The following is an 18,116-nucleotide window of genomic DNA, read 5'->3' on the forward strand; positions in this document are numbered from 1 at the left end:
AAAGAGAAGCAGAGTGCGAGTGGGAGAGGGGCAGGGAGAGAGGGAGACACAGAATTCGAAGCAGGCTCCAGACTTCGAGCTATCAGCACAGAGCCCAACATGGGGCTTGAACCCACAACTGTGAGATCATGATCTCAGCCAAAGTTTGACGCTTAACCAACTGAGCCACCCAGGTGCCCCTATTTATTTATTTTTGGGAGAGGGAGAGAAAGCAAGAGAGCGAGCAAGTGAGCAGGGGATGGGCAGAGAGAGAGAGAAGGAGACAGAGAATCTGAGTCAGGTTCCAGGCCATCAGCACAGAGCCTAATGTGAGGCTCAAACTCACCAACCATGAGATCATGACCTGAGCTGAAGTCAGACGCGTAGCTGACTGAGCCACCCAGGTGTCCCTCCTAGTCTTTTCTGAAGAACGATTGAAAATAATCCTGAACTCGACACTAATTTGGGCTAAATAAAAAACATCATTTATGCCTCACTTTTCATTGTACAGAATCCCAACTTTTCTTGACATCAAGCTGACATATCATTTCCTCTGGTGTTGGTTCTGTTCTTCCTCTTTCAGGTAGTAGTTCTTAAGTAAGAATCATATACTTGATGGAGATGTCTTCTCTTATAAGCGTGTTGCCTGAATTTATGGGTATGAGGAGTGGAAGATGGAGGGAGGGATATTATCTCTAACAAAACCAAATTAGAAAATATCTGGATATTTAGGATGAAAGGATATATGTTAGAAAACTGCCAGTGGCAAAAGACATGAACAGACACTTTTCCAAAGAAGACATCCAGATGGCTAAGAGACACATGAAAACATGCTCCACGTCACTCATCATCAGGGAAATGCGAATCAAAACCACAGTGAGATACCACCTTACACCTGTCAGAATGGCTAACATGAAAACTCAGGAAACAACAGATGTTGGCGAGGATGCGGAAAGAGGGGAACATTTTTGCACTCTTTGTGGGAATGCAAACTAGTACAGCCACTCTGGAGGACGGTCTGGAGGTTCCTCAAAAAATTGAAAGTAGAGCTACCCTATGACCCAACAATTGTACTACCAGGTATTTATCCAAAAGATACAAAAATGCTGGTTTGAAGGAGGATGTGTATCCCAAAGTTTACACTTGATCTTAGCCAAAAGGCTGAGAAGCGATTGTGTATCCCAAAGTTTAAAGCAGTACCATCAACAATAACCAAATTATGGGAAAAGCCCACATGTCCATCGACTGATGAATGAATTAAGAAGATGTGGTATATACATACAGTGGAATATTACTCAGTGATCAAAAAGAATGAAATCTGGCCATTTGCAACAACGTGGATGGAACTAGAGTGTATTATGCTTAGAGAAATAAGTCGGTCAGAGAAAGACAAATATCCTATGATTTCACTCATATGTGGAATTTAAGAAACAAAACAGATGAACATAGGGGAAAGGAAGGAAAAATAAGATAAAAATAGAGAGGGAGGCAAACCATAAGAAACGTTTAAATACAGAGAAGAAACTGAGGGTTGATGGAGAGAAGTGGGGTGGAGGATGGACTAAATGGGTGATGAGCATTAAGGAGGACACTTGTTGGGATGAGCACTGGGAGTCATATGTAAGTGATGAATCACTAAATTCTACTCCTGAAACCATTATTGCACTACATGTTAACTAACTTGGATTTAAATTAAAAAAAAAAAGAAAAAGAAAAAGAAAAAGAAAAAGAAAACTGCCAGCGGATTCTGTTTGGGAGAACACAAATGAATTTTATCTTCTTAGAGCCTCATAAAGGATCGTCTAGTGTAAGAGAAGTGTTGAGCCAGCAGTGTACAAGGCTTGGTACCTTCTGGATCGTATGGAAGATTGTAGGGATGTCCATGTCATGGAGTTGAGTTTCTCAGTCTCCTCTGAGGAAAGTCCCTTTACAAGCAGGTGATGGTGGTAGTGAGACACCAGTCCCAATACTAGCCATGAAATATTCCTCAAAGACCTAGTTTTGAAATTGAGAAATCTCTACAGTAGAAAGAGAATTTATTCTCCCTCCTATTCCTCCCTCTCCACAGATAGATAGATGATAGATAGATAGAGATAGGTAATTCTGCCTTACAAGGCAACAATTTTGTATGATTCATTATCATTTTTTGAGCAGGTATCAAGTGTCAGACACTTTATTAATGACTTCGCATCTATTGTCTTATTTAATAGTTGTAATTTCTCAGCTGGGATTACTATTGCCAGATTACCTATAAGGATCCCAGAGATTTGTTCGGCCGTACCGAACGTAGATTTTGTTTTTTTTTTTTTTTTTTTTTTTAATTTTTTTTTTTCAACGTTTTTTATTTATTTTTGGGACAGAGAGAGACAGAGCATGAACAGGGGAGGGGCAGAGAGAGAGAGGGAGACACAGAATCGGAAACAGGCTCCAGGCTCCGAGCCATCAGCCCAGAGCCTGACGCGGGGCTCGAACTCACGGACCGCGAGATCGTGACCTGGCTGAAGTCGGACGCTTAACTGACTGCGCCACCCAGGCGCCCCCCGAACGTAGATTTTGAAGCGTGCGCTGCTATCAATGTTAAATTCTTGGTTCTTTAAGTTTCCCCATGGACTCTGGAGAGAAAACAGAATTCCGAAAGGCTGCCCAGATTGCTGTCCCCTGTGTACATTCCCTGCTAAATTGCCTCCCTTTGAGTGGGTGAGACCCAAGGCTGTGATGGCATATCACTCTTGATGCATTCTGTTACCTCACACTTTTGTCACAGCAAACTCAAGAGAACTTCTACTGGCTTTGAAGAAGTAAGCTGCCAGGGGGTTATCAGATGGCCAGGTGGTTAGGACTGGAGGTTGGACTGTAAGGCTGAGAGTAATGATCTCTGCTAAGGGGCAGCAGGAAAGACAGAGACCTCAGTCCTAAATGTGCAAGGAACAGAATTCTGCCAACAACTTCCATAAGCTTGGAAGCGGATCCCAAGCCTCTCATGAGATTCCAGACTCAGCTGACATCTCGATTTCAACCTTGAGCAGAACACCCCACTCACCTGACTAAAACACTGTAGGAATGGACATTTGCATTGTTTTGTGCTACTAAATGTGTGGTCATTTATGATACATAAATAGAGATTGATACAATGGGTTTCTCTGACTTTCTACTGCATACATCTGTGTGCACCTTCCTTTGTGTGCGTGTGTGGGGGGAGAGAGGATGATGATGGATCATTCTATCATTTTTACCAAATAAGTTTTGTAACAGGCAAAGTTGAGGTTAACTTTAGGATGATCTACTATGGATGATGCAGTTGCCACATGAAAATGGGTTTTCAGTTTTCAGTGAAATGCTGGGTGCTCTCTCTCTCTTCTTTAGGGAGAGGTGCCAAAGGCGTGGAAAATGAGAAACATGAGCGTAGTGACAACGTTCATCCTCACGGGTCTTCCCCATGCACCAGCACTGGACATCCCCCTCTTCGGAATCTTCTTGGTGACTTACGTACTCACGGTGGTGGGGAACCTCCTCATCCTGCTGGTGATCACGGTGGATTCCCACCTCCACACTCCCATGTACTATTTCCTGGCCAACTTGTCCTTCATCGACATGTGGTTCTCCACCGTCACGGTGCCCAAAATGCTGATGCCCTTGGTCTCCCCGGGAGGCGGGGCCATCTCCTTTCACAGCTGTGTGGCCCAGCTCTACTCCTTTCACTTCCTGGGGAGCACCGAGTGTTTCCTCTACACAGTCATGTCCTACGACCGCTACCTGGCCATCAGTCAGCCGCTCAGGTATGCCAGCCTGATGGGTGGGAGAGCGTGTGCCCTCCTGGCCACCGCCACGTGGCTCAGCGGCTCTCTGCACTCTGCCGTCCAGACCACACTGACCTTCCGCTTGCCCTACTGTGGGCCCAGCCAGATCCAGCATTATTTCTGTGACGGACCACCCATCCTCAGACTGGCCTGTGCAGACACGTCCACGAACGAGAGGGTGATCTTTGTCAACATCGGAGTAGTGGCTTCAGGCTGCTTTCTCCTGATAGTGCTGTCCTATGTGTCCATCGTCTGTTCCATCCTGAAGATCCGCACCTCTGAGGGGAGATGCAGAGCCTTTCAGACCTGTACCTCCCACTGCATTGTGGTCCTTTGTTTCTTTGTTCCCTGTGTTTTTGTTTACCTGAGGCCAGGCTCCAAGGATGCTGTGGACAGGACTGTGGCAGTTTTCTACACTGTGCTGACTCCCCTTCTAAACCCTGTGGTGTACACCCTGAGGAACAAGGAAGTGAAGAAAGCTCTATTGAAGCTTAAAGACAAAGTAACGTAGTCTCAGAGAAAATAAACACTGGAAAGTAGATATGCCTGTTGAAAAAAGTAGTGGCATAATTTAGTCATCACCATGAAATTTATTACATGTGTAGCTCAGTGTTAAATGTTGTCCAAAACCATCTACTCAGCAATATTTGTTTCATGGATTTGTCTGAGGAATTTTCAAAAATCACAATTAAATTTTTGTTTGTGATGAACTTGCTTAAATTTTGATCTATCAATGCATGTCTCTGTAAAAGGTTTATCTTTTTTTTTCCATTTCATTGAGATACAATCCATATACCATTGTTTTTGCCTTCTTAAAAAAAGTTAAGTATTCTGGTTGGATGTTGGACAGACAGGGTTGCGTTAGGTCACATGCCTAAGTCTATAATATGCTTTTTTTTTTTTTTTTTTTTTTTTTTTTTGCTGAAGTCTTATGTACACAACAATTTACAATCCTGGGCATACCATTCAAGGGCAGCAACAAATATCAGCATCACTTACTCATGGTTGCAAGGGCACAACGGACTGCTTTCTCAGTCTTGTTAGTGGCTGTGTGTGTGTGTGTGTGTGTGGTGTGAGGGTGTCCCAGTGTGACCACCCCTCTTCCTGGTACATCACAACCGTGCTAACCATGCCCATACTACAAGAGTTCTAAGCTCAGAGCAGCTCATTGTCTCCCTAGGCGGGTCTGCCAGGACAGGCTGTGGTGCTGACGTGCTCTTCTCAGTGACTGCGAACAGACTTCACCTTGTGAGAGCCCTGCAGTTTCCCTGGTTGGGTGAGGCAGATGAGGATGAAGTTGAGGGCAGAAACCAGTCGTCTCCGTCACATACTCTGACCTTGAATTCCCATGCTAGCTGACCAGATAGTATTGGATAGCAGATAGATCGAACCATTTGATGCTGGATTCTTTTACTACAGCTGATGGCTGCTGGTCATCTGCCCAGGTAGCTGCCTCTCCTACCATCCCAGGGTCTTGGAAAGTTAGCTGCACCCAACTACAAACTGCTTTAGGACAGGAGCACCCCACACCGCAGGCTGGGGCCAGTGATGTCTCCCGTGTAAAAGGTAGAAAAGTGAAAATATATTTAAGGAACGTGTCATCATGGGGTTTCAACATATTTCTTTTCCAAATCAGGAAAAAAGTCTAGTGAGGACAAAACACTGTAAAAATACTTAATGTCGAGCTACATAGTTCATACCTGTGGGCTTCCACATATAATGGATGAAATGCTGTATTTGCATCCAAACAAAAACAAATATTGGCTCACATGAGTTTGGAAATAATTTTATGCTGTGTACCTCAATTTTCTATCTCAAAAAAAAAAAAGACTCTCTCTCGGGGAACCTGGGTGGCTCAGTTGGTTAAGCGTCTGACTCTTGATTTCAGCTCAGGTCATAATCTCATGGTTCATGAGTTGAGCATGAGCACAGAGTTGAGCTCTGTGCTGATAACGTGGAGCCTGTTTGGGATTCTCTCTCCCTCTCTCTCTCTGAGCCTTCCCATGGGTGCTCTCTCTCTCTCTCTCTCTAAAATAAAATTAACATAATAATAATAAAGACTTCAAAATACTGTTATGAGGATTATTATTATTATTATTATTTTTTTTTTAATATATGAAATTTATTGTCAAATTGGTTTCCATACAACACCCAGTGCTCTCATATGCATTGCTTTCTTTTTTATTTATTTATTTATTTATTTATTTATTTATTTATTTATTTTTTAATATATGAAATTTACTGTCAAATTGGTTTCCATACAACACCCAGTGCTCATCCCAAAAGGTGCCCTCCTCAATACCCATCACCCACCCTGCCCTCCCTCCCACCCCCCATCAACCCTCAGTTTGTTCTCAGTTTTTAACAGTCTCTTATGCTTTGGCTCTCTCCCACTCTAACCTCTTTTTTTTTTTTTTTTTTTCTCCCTTCCCCTCCCCCATGGGTTTCTGTTACGTTTCTCAGGATCCACATAAGAGTGAAACCTAAATGAGATTAAACAGAAGTGGCTTGAGTGACACTGATTCATAATAAATTCTTTTTTTAAGTGTTTATTTATTTATTTTGAAAAAGGGTGGGGGAAGGGAATTGAGAGAGAGAAAGAGAGAGAGAGAGAGTGGGAATCCCAAGCAGGCTCCATGCTGTCAGCACAGAGGCTGATGTGGGCTCAATCTCATGAACCGTGAGATCATGACCTGAGCCAAAATCAAGAGTGGGACACTTAGCCAACTGAGCCACCCAGGTACTCCTGATTCATTACAAAATCTTAACTAAAGTCCTCAAATTCAATCCTGGGGCTACCAGTCAGATAGCCTGATTCTCAGAATTATTCTCTACACAAATTGTTTTCATGATTCCCAGCCGCTGAAATAGTATTTTTGAAGACGCATGAATGTTGCTTTTTTTAAATCACCTTAAATTATACATAATAAATGACTGTAGCTAATTGTGGACAATTTAATCATTCTGATTAATTAACTATTTTGATAAATGTGGTACTCCTATGTTTACTATTTTCAAGGAATTTAACTGTAGGAAAATACTTAAAGGGTTAAAATTATAATAAATGAAAAAACATATATAATAAATGGAATTATTCTAGAATAATTCAGAGGCAGAAATAGTAAACAATATTGAGCTTGGGATATACTAGATACTTCATAAATTAATAATTTAATTTATTAAATGAACTCTATTGATGTGGGAAAAAAGGCAGAAATTCCAGATAAAATTAAATTTCTGTATAACCTGCAGCCCATTGACAAATACTTGAGGCAGACAGAGTAAAACATTTCTCCAGAACTCCCTACTGTCTTGATGCTAATTCTTTGCTAGAGGGACAAACAGCCTTAGCTTGACAATATCTGGGCCTCCAGGATCCTGTGAGCCTTCTTTAGTATATGCAAATCTCACTGGAAACTTCCCCTGGACTTTACTTCCCCCAACTCCATAGTATATAACCAGTGTCTCCTGATGGTCCCTGGGCAGCTCTTTCTGACCACGGGTCCTGTCCCTGTGCTTTAATAAAATCACCTTTTTGCACCAAAGACATCTTCAAGAATTCCTTCTTGGCAATTGGCTCCGGACCCCACGAACCCCACTGTCACCCCAAAATATTCTCAGCATCTGTGAGATAGGTTCCGTTATTACATACATTGAGAAAATGAAGAAGGTTAAATTACTTGGTAAAATTCACACACTAGTAAGGAATATGGTGAAGGCATATGGTTTAATTTCAGACTATCTGGCACTAAAGCCCATTGGTGTTAAATTCTACTATACATTATGATTGCTAATTTCAGGAACTTTCCATTTTGTGAGGAGCAGAGCAATGTCAATGAACATCAATAATTACTGGAATAACAAAACAGATTTTTGAATAGTTATGTACCTTTTCTATATCCAATGTAGGATTTTTTAAGAAGCTACATTTTCCCTCATAGACTATGAAAAGTGTATTATCTACCCTACCTCCACCTAACTGAGGTTGTAAGTCCTTCATCGCTTGGTATCATTCCATCTGTTTATTTACATATTCCACATTAAGCTGTGGATTCCTCTAGGAAAAATACTGTCATAGCTCTGTAGTAATCTGTTGATATAAATCTTGGTCTGTTTTCTTTAGCATGTTCTCCCTGCTACAGACCTGTTCTATTTCCAAATATTTACTTTTTGAGGGACCCAGCTTCTGATCTACACTCATAATATTAGACATCATCCCTAAACAGATGCGTTCTTTCCCTCCATGCAGTTCTACCTTCTTTGTTCAAGTCCCTGATAACTTTAGTTCATTTGATCTTTCCATTTGGAGTTAAAGCTACTACATCAAACTTTGCATGTCCAAACCAAAACTTTTTTTTTTTGCCTCTTCTTCAACATTTGTCTCTCTGTGGTATGATTGGCAACATAAAAGCTACCCCGAAACTCGAAGGTTTTCCCATAGTCTCTACTCATATATTTATTCATGAAATTGAAAAAGGGGTAAGAGAAGAAATGGAGAAAGATGATGGAGGAAAGAGGGCATGAGAAAGCTCTAAAAAATAAAAAATGTTGGATAATTTTAATATTCAATAATGAATCCTTTACATTATCAAATAATAATTGGGACAACCTTATTTTGTAAATATTTCATTGTTTTGTGATTATGCCCCAAGAGCTATTAGGACTGTTTTTAAAAGGGGGGAAATGAAAAAAAGAATAAAATACTGGAAAATTGGTGTTCGTGTTCCACATAACGAATGATGAAATCTGAGCAAATTTCTCATCACATTGAGCCACATTCTGATGTATCCTCTTAGGTTTTTCTTCAAAATAGCAGCTCTGCAGTATTGAACTTGTGTATTGAGGCTCGTTCTTAGTGATGCCATTGCACTGCTAACCTGAATTTTTAAAATGTTGTTTGGTAATAGCATGATGTGTCTGGTTGATTCCTTGAAGCTATATTTTCTGAGTTTACTGGTAGTTGAACATGGTCTCTATTATAGAAGTAATAGCTCAGTTGGAAGAAGTAAATAACTAATACAGAAAGAATCTTGCTCAAATCTGGAATAAACAGGGTGACTTTTTAATCAATCAATCAATTAATTAATTTTGAGAGAGAGAGAGGGAGAAAAGCACGAGTGGGGGAGGGGCAGAGAGAGAGAGGCTCCACACTGTCAGTGTGGAACCCGATGTGGGGCTCGAACTCATGAAACACAAGATTTTGACCTGAGCGGAAGTCAGATGCTTAACCTACTTAGCCAGCCGGGTGCCCCAGGTGACTTTTTAAAATTATTCCAATGCTGATACTTGTTCATTCAGTCATGCTTTTTCAAATAATTAATCAATGCCATAAGTCCTTCGACAATTTAAGTGACTTCTATATTTAAGGCACAGGGAATACAGTGTTAAGACAGAATCTGTGCTCCAGAACTCCAGAGTCCAATGGGAAACACATAAGTAAACAAATGAATCTTACAGTGTCCTCAAGTATATATGAGGTGCTACAGTAAACTACATGCATCTAACACAGATTAGGTAGTAGATTGAATTACCAGGTGAAAATAAAGAAAATTACGTGTACAGGTAACAAAAGCTTGCTTCAACCACACAACTCATAATAATTACTACATACAATGTATGAATAATACAAGCTTTCTATTCCTTCCTATCTCTCAAATAGTCCTTTCAGGATAAGTTATTATTGTGTTGTATATTTTTAAGTTACTTATGGTTCTAGTAGTGGTAAAAACTTTCCATTTCTTAATGTCTCCAAATATCATTATTTCACACTCATTCTTTTTTTTCAATATATGAAATTTATTGTCAAATTGGTTTCCATACAACACCCAGTGCTCATCCCAAAAGGTGCCCTCCTCAATACCCATCACCCACCCTTCCCTCCCTCCCACCCCCCATCAACCCTCAGTTTGTTCTCAGTTTTATGCTTTGGCTCTCTCCCACTCTAACCTCTTTTTTTCCCTTCCCCTCCCCCATGAGTTTCTCTTAAGTTTCTCAGGATCCACATAAGAGTGAAAACATATGGTATCTGTCTCTGTCTGTATGACTTATTTCACTTAGCATCACACTCTCCAGTTCTATCCACGTTGCTACAAAGGGCCATATTTCATTCTTTCTCATTGCCACGTAGTACTCCATTGTGTATATAAACCACAATTTCTTTATCCATTCAGCAGTTGATGGACATTTAGGCTCTTTCCATAATTTGGCTATTGTTGAGAGTGCTGCTATAAACATTGGGGTACAAGTGCCCCTATGCGTCAGCACTCCTGTATCCCTTGGGTAAATTCCTAGCAGTGCTATTGCTGGGTCATAGGGTAGGTCTATTTTTAACTTTTTGAGGAACCTCCACACTATTTTCCAGAGCGGCTGCACCAATTTGCATTCCCACCAACAGTGCAAAAGGGTTCCCGTTTCTCCACATCCTCTCCAGCATCCGTAGTCTCCTGATTTGTTCATTTTGGCCACTCTGACTGGCGTGAGGTGATATCTGAGTGTGGTTTTGATTTGTATTTCCCTGATGAGGAGCGACGTTGAGCATCTTTTCATGTGCCTGTTGGCCATCCGGATGTCTTCTTTAGAGAAGTGTCTATTCATGTTTTCTGCCCATTTCTTCACTGGGTTATTTGTTTTTCGGGTGTGGAGTCTAGTATTTCACACTCATTCTTGATAATTGCTTAGCATTCAATTATGTTTATTTTTTATTGAAATACAGTTGATACACAATGTTGTATTGGTTTCAGGTATACAACCTAGTGATTCTGTACGTTTACACATTATTGTCTGCTCACCATAAGTGTAGCTACCATCTACCATCACACAGGCTATTACAATATCACACTCACTATATTTCCTATGTTACACCTTTCATCCCCTGACTTCCTCATTCCATCCCTGGAAGCCCTCACCTCCTATTCCCCTTCATCAACTTTACCCACCCCCCAGCCCCTCTGGCAACTATCAGTTTGTTCTCTGTATTTATTAGCATATAATTCTTGATTGTTACCTCCTCACGCTCTTCACAGCCACTTCCTTGCAATCTTGGCACTTTATTTCAATATTTGTTGATTTGTATCATTGCTGAGGCTCAGTCAGCTGTTAAAATATTATTTCATTGAAGAATAACTTACTAATAGCAATTTTCACAAGAAATATATTTTGAAGCTCTTTTGCCAAGTTCATAAGAATTTGGGATTTTTAATATTTTCCTGTTAAATTGACTCTTTTATCTTTATAAAATGCCTTTCATACTCAGCCACAAAATGAATGAAATCTTGTATTCGTGACAACATGGATGGACCTAGAGGGTATTATGCTAAGTGATACAGGTCAGACAGAGAAAGACAAATAACATGCGATTTCACTTCTGTGTGAAATCTAAAAAACAAAACAAACAGCACAAACCAACAAGCAAACAGTAAAACAGAAACAGGCTCTACCAATAGCAAACAGGCTCAAATAGAGAACAAGCTGGTGGTGTCAGAGTGGGGGGCGGGCAGCTGGGGAGTGCGGGGATGAGCAAAGTAGGTGAAGGGGATAAAGAAGTAAAAACTTCCAGTTATAAAATAGTAAGTCATGGGGATTAGAAGTAGAGCATATGCATAATTTTGTATAGTGACAGATGGTGACTCAACTTACCCTGGTGAGCATTTCCTATTGCAGATCATTGTCAAATCACTTATAACTAATATTGTATGTCAACTACATTTAATAAAAATTTTAAAAAATATCCTTCTTTTCCTACTCTGTTGCTTTCCATTTTTTAATTTCCATTGTTTGTATTTAATGCAGTTTCTTATGAACTAGATATGATTAAGAATTTTAAGGCTGTCTGTGATATTTTTATTTTATTTGCCGTGGTTACTGTTTCTGTAATTACTGATATAGTTAGGTTTAAGTCGAACATTTTGCTACTTGTTTTCAGTTCATACCTTAAATTCTTTTTTCTTTATTCCTGTACTTTTTCTGTCTTCCTTTGTATAAATCAAAGTATTTAATGTATTAATCAAGTTTTTTCATTATTTTATTTGCTTTTTTGTTATTTAAGCATTTTCTTTTTCTATTATCTTTTTATGATATTTAATATAATATTTAATTTTATAATTTACTTAAATTAGCACTTTTACCACATCCTATATAACCCAAGTCCCTTACAGTCATTTGATTCCATGTAGCATCTTACATACTTTTATATTTTGTCCTATATTTTATTTCTAAATATATTATAGGCCTTACATGACATTATTATTGGTGCTTTATTAATTAATTGATTTGTATTATTATGGTGCTTTAAATAGTCAACAGTGTTTTATATTTACTTATATTTTCCCTTTCCAGTGTTTTTTATTCCTTCTTATACTTTGATCTGGGATCATTTTTTTTTTTTAATTTTTTTTTAACGTTTATTTATTTTTGAGACAGAGAGAGACAGAGCATGAATGCGGGAGGGTCAGAGAGAGAGAGAGGGAGACACAGAATCTGAAACAGGCTCCAGGCTCTGCGCTGTCAGCACAGAGCCCGACGCGGGGCTTGAACCCACGGATGTGAGATCATGACCTGGGCCAAAGTCGGACGCTCAACCGACTGAGCCACCCAGGCGCCCCGATCTGGGATCATTTTGTTCAACTTTGGAACTTTCTTTAGTAATTTTTATAGTGCACAGTTATATTTTATGCAGTTCATACTCCTTACAGAGGGAGCTTAAGTCTGACAGCTACTTTGTTATGGCTGTGTAGAAATAATGGTTCCTCTTTTTTGTTTTTAATTTGTAATTTAACTTTTCTCCTTGCCTGCTTTGGAAAAAAAAATGATATAAAGGTATAATTTGCATATGTCAAATGTATCCATTTTAGGCACCCGGTTTGATGTTTTAACAAATGTTGGTTACTTCCACAATCAAGATAAAAAACCTTCCCATCACCACAGTGGAATACCTGTGTCCTTTCTGTTATTCCAACCTGAGACCAATTGATTTGCTTTCTCTCACTACAGGTTAGATCTGTTTTTTTGAGTTTCCTACAATCTAATCATATAGTACATACACTTTTGTGACTGGCTTCTTCCGCTCATCCTTCTTTTCCTCACTCATTGGTGTGTTTGTGCCTATTAATAATTCATTCCTTGCTGAATGGTAGTCTATTGTGTAAATATGTCACAATTTATCACCTATTGTTTAACATTTGTATTGCTTCCAGTTTGGGCATATTATTTATAAAAATGCTATATAGATTCATTTTCAAGTATTTGTGTGGACATAAGTTTTCAATTCTCTTGAGTAAACATCAGATTGTGGAATTGCTAAGTAAAAAGGCAAGTCAAATTACAAGTGGATGTTTAATACCTTAAGAAACTGATTGTTCTGCAAACTGATTATATCATTTTATATATCCACTAGCGTTTCTGATATTTGACATTGTCAGGTTTTTAAAAAATTTATCCATTTGATTAAGTGTGGTAGTATCTTATTATGGTTTAATTTAGATATCACTGCTGATTAATAATGTTGAGTACTTTTTCATCTTTCTATTGGCCACTCACGTATTTCATTTGCAAAGTGTGTGGCTGAATCTTATGCCTGTTTCTCATTGGGTTATTTGTTTTTGCTAATTGATTTGTGAGATATCTTTACACATTTTGGATATAAATTTTTTCTTTGACACATGCATTACTAATATGCATATCAGTGTGTATCTTGCCTACTCATGCCCTTTTAATATCATCTGGAGAACACAGTTTTTATTTAATTTTAATAAATCTAATTTTTATTTACTTTTATGGTGCATGCTTTTATGTCTTTTCTAAGTAATTTATAAGTGCTTCATATTTACAAAGGTTTTCTCATGATTTTTACCCTACAAATGTAATAGTTGTAGCATTTACATTAAAGCTAATAATCCAATTTAAGGTAACTGTTGTATATACAGGAAAGTAGTAGTCAAAGATCAGTATTTATTGATGGGTAGATAGCATCATTTGTTGAAAGCACTACTTTATCCCCTTTTAAGTGTTTTGGCAGATTTGATTTGAGATCATCTGAGTGATGTTAATTTAGCCATTCTGACAGATGTAAGGTTGTATCTCATCATGATTTTGATTTTGATTTCCCTTATAGTGAGTGATGTTGAGTATCACAAGAAACTACAGGTGTTGGTGAGGATGCGGAGAAAGGAGAATGTCTTGCACTGTTGGTGGGAATGCAAACTGGTGCAGCCACTCTGAAGAACAGTATGGAGGTTCCTCAAAAAAACTAAAATTAGAACCACCCTATGACCCAGCAATTGCACTACTAGGAATTTATCTGAAGGATACAAAAATACAGATTTGAAGGGGCACATGCACCCCAATGTTTATAGCAGCATTATCAACAATAGCCAAACTATGGAAAGAGCCCAAATGTCCATCAACTGATGAATGGAAAAGGAGATGTGGTATATATACATATATATGTGTATATATATATATACACACACACACACACACACACACACACACACAATGGAATATTACTGGACTATTACTCAGCCATCAAAAAAGAATGAATGGAATCTTGCCATTTGCAACAATGTGGATGGATCTGGAATGTATCATAATAAGCAAAATAAATCAATCAGAGAAAGATAGATACTATATGATTTTGCTCATATATGAAATTTAAGAAACAAAACAGATGAACATGTGGGGAAGGTGGGGGGAAAAGAAAAGAAGGAAATAAACCATAAGAGACTCTTAATGATAGAGAACAAACTGGGGGTTGGTGGAGGGAGGTGGGTGGGAGATGGGCTAGATGAATGATGGGTATTAAGGAGGGCACTTGATGTGATGAGCGCTGGGTGTTGTACGTTAAGTGATGAATCACTGAATTCTACTCCTGAAATCAATATTGCATTGTATATTAACTACCTAGAATTTAAATTAAAAAGTGTTTAAAAAAATCAACTGAGTGATATGTATGGGTCTGGAGTCCTTTTCTTCTCCGTTGATTTGCATGTCAATACTTATGCCAATTGTGCACACTCTAGATTACTATGATTTACAATGCTTATCACTATACCTTGAAACACACAGGTTGTATGTTTCTGTGGCTACTATGTGCACTATGTGCCTACCACGTGCACCTTCATCCCGCAAACCTTCCAGCTCCCCCTTCATGATTCAAATTACAGCTTTGGACTTCATTTCTTTCTAATCTCCTTCAAATATGCTCTTGATGCGATGTAAATGTAATTTCCATAGCGGAATAGTTCAATAGCATTTGGGAACTGGAAGAACACAGTTTGGCCCTTTATCCTCTGGTATCTCCCAGGACCATGCCATCAAGAAGCAGCTGCTCTTATAAGCACTATCTCCAGTTCTCTTTAAATTTACAATCTCTATAAAGGTCTTTGGGTATTATTGTGTGAGATAACTCTGTAAGCTTCAACAACAGATTTGTACAGATCTCCCAGGCTATCTTTCTTGGGTTTGCTTTGGAAAAGTAAGAAAGGTGGCGGTTACCCTTTCCTGATCTGGCCCCTCCTTATGTTGCCCATTGAATGGGAGGCGGTTCCTTCTCCACGTATAGGGAATGGATGTTTAAGGCCAGCACAAACCACAGAATGTAGTGAACAACCCTTCTACTTACTTAACCTTGTAGGCTTTACCTTCAACTACACTGCCAACCAGATACTTTTACCTGAAACTTCGTCAGGTACTTAACCCAAATACTTCCAAAATTAGACTTTTTCATTCTACCCTCAGAACGCACTTTTATTACTTCCTCTACTGTGTTATGTCACAACTTCCAAAGCATCCTAACTTCTCCATCGACTTGACCTCCTCACGCAATTAGTTACCATTTGCCATCCACCGCACCACTCTCGACTCCTGCTGCTTCTGCCTGACCTGGGTTGTCATGAATGTGTTTTTCTTTCTTTTCTGAGATACAGTTGAAAAGCCTCTTTAGTTGATCCTTCTCCCCTAAAGCCTGCCTTCCTGCAAACTATCTTCCATGTTGCTACTAATTATAATCTCTAAGTGTAAATGCTATCACATTACTGTTACATCTGTTGTATTTCAATACCTTTCCAAAATTTGCAAAATGAAAATTCCTTTTTCCTAGGTTGTGTATGAGTTCCTCTAAATGACTTTGTCTAAATTTTCTGACTCCTCTTCTTGTGCCCCTATGCTTCTTTTAGTTTATTATTTTTTAAAGTTGATTTATTTATTTATTTTGAGAGAGAGCAAGGGAGGGGCATAGAGAGAGAGGGAGAGAGAGAATCCTAAGCAGGCTCCACACCATCAGCACAGGGCCCAATGGGAGGCTTGAACTCACAAACTGTGAGATCATTACCTCAGTCGAAACCAAGAGTTGGACGCTTAACCAACTGACCCGCCCCCCCACCCATGATTCTTTTATATTGGGACTATAAGCTCCTTGAAAAGGAGGTCTGTGTCTGTCTAATCTTGGTGCTCATGGAACATAGCACACAATTGCCACTTAACACATATTTATATATTGAATGGATAAGTAGGTAGATTCAAGCAGGAAAGAGAAAAAAGAACATAAAAAAGTTTTTTTTTTAATTTGTTTTATCCAACCCTCTAACCATTAAACTACTAACATTTGGTAACTTTATTCAGTGGTCAATTTTTATATTAGCTAAAATTCCTCACATGAGACATCCTTACAGTCTTGGAACTGTTCAGTATCTTTACTGTGGTCGTAGACACGCAAAACTACTCAGGTGTTATAATTGTATGCTATTAGCACACATCTACTCACACACACAGACACACGTACAAATGAAACTGGGAAAATGCGAATGAGATCTGTGGATTAAATCAATGTCAGTATCCTGGTTGTGATACTATGCTGTAGTTTTACAAATTGTTGCCATTGGGGGAAACTGAGCAAAGTTATACAACAGATCTCTTCATATTATTTCATACAACTTACGTGATTCTACAATTATTTCAATAACAATTTCAGCTAAAAAAGGATGCTGATATTTATCTTATAAATCATTAAAAATTTAAATCACTTTCAACATGCTTGTGTTTACTACACATTATAGAATTTTAAATCTTTCGGGGCGCCTGGGTGGCTCAGTCGGTTAAGCGGCCGACTTCGGCTCAGGTCATGATCTCACGGTCCGTGAGTTCAAGCCCCGCGTCGGGCTCTGTGCTGATAGCTCAGAGCCTGGAGCCTGTTTCAGATTCTGTGTCTCCCTCTCTCTCTGCCCCTCCCCTGTTCATGCTCTGTCTCTCTCTGTCTCAAAAATAAATAAACGTTAAAAAAAAAAATTAAAAAAAATTAAAAAAAAGAATTTTAAATCTTTCATCATATTTCCAAGTGAAAACTATTAATGGGTCTTTCCTTAAACACCCATTATATTTAGTACACTGTTCCCTGGATGATGCTACATTTGTTTTTCTCTCTCACCGGATGATGGCCTTCATCAATACAGACACACATAACGCTCGGTAAATGTCCTATAACATTTGTGCTATTGTGAGTTAAGTAAAATAGTAGGACATTATAAGAAACTGGAAAGCATCCAAGTGAACCCAGTGGCTAAGGAATTTTGATCTAACTCGTCGTCAGTTTTCTCCTTTGCAAATTTAGTAGGGCTGTAGAATAGGCCATATCGGTCTGGTTTATTGGAATGAACACTAGTAATTAACCTCTTGCATTGGTTTATATAGGTCATGCTTTTATAGATAGTATGGTTTTCTTCTCATCATAGATGTGGAGCTTATTTAGAACCAGATATACAAACGAGCACAGATGGGTTGTCTTGCTAAAGCGTCTCTGGAAGACAGGTGCCCCAAGTCTGAGGAGTCTCAGAAGTGATCCCTAGTTCTAACAGCTGCCGATCAGTTTTCTCTTCTTCCCTTCTTGGTATGCCAGGCAGTGTTGGCATTAACAGGATTCATGTGACATTTGAATGAAGGATTTATTTTCTGAAAAATTGATTTATGCTATCAATTGAGGTGTGTATTTGAATGACTGCTTTCAAGCTTCATGGCTCACGTCTTAGCTCCCAGATGGCGTCCAAAGTCCATTTTACACTTTAAGTCAAACAAGTGTGAACTAAAGACAATATAATTACATGGGAAGTACCACCTAGGGTCTTCTTTTAAAATTGTGAGGTACTCTCAATATTCTTTGGTAGTATCCTTGTGTCTCTAAGATTATTTTCTTATTTTTCACATATTTGTTATCTGTCCCTTGTTTACTCACAGAAATAATTTTAAGATTGCTAAAAATAGAAGCTTTGCATTTAAGAGAAAAGACAGTAACTCTGTAAATACAGAACAAAAATCTAGGTAGTTGTATCCATGACCGATTCAGTACAAATAGTG

The 18,116-nt window shown here is 38.8% G+C and overlaps 1 protein-coding gene across 1 annotated transcript; it reads left to right on the plus strand.

Moving 5' to 3' along the window:
- The first annotated feature begins 3,338 nt into the window (after window positions 1-3,338).
- LOC131488502 (olfactory receptor 10G9) lies at window positions 3,339-4,410 on the plus strand. The gene has a single exon (XM_058690383.1). It carries the CDS (start codon window positions 3,367-3,369, stop codon window positions 4,285-4,287), a length of 921 nt encoding a protein of 306 aa, XP_058546366.1. The 5' UTR covers window positions 3,339-3,366; the 3' UTR covers window positions 4,288-4,410.
- The last annotated feature ends 13,706 nt before the right edge of the window (window positions 4,411-18,116 follow it).

The sequence above is a fragment of the Neofelis nebulosa genome, chromosome 10, assembly GCF_028018385.1.
Source record: "Neofelis nebulosa isolate mNeoNeb1 chromosome 10, mNeoNeb1.pri, whole genome shotgun sequence".
Lineage (NCBI taxonomy): Eukaryota > Metazoa > Chordata > Mammalia > Carnivora > Felidae > Neofelis > Neofelis nebulosa.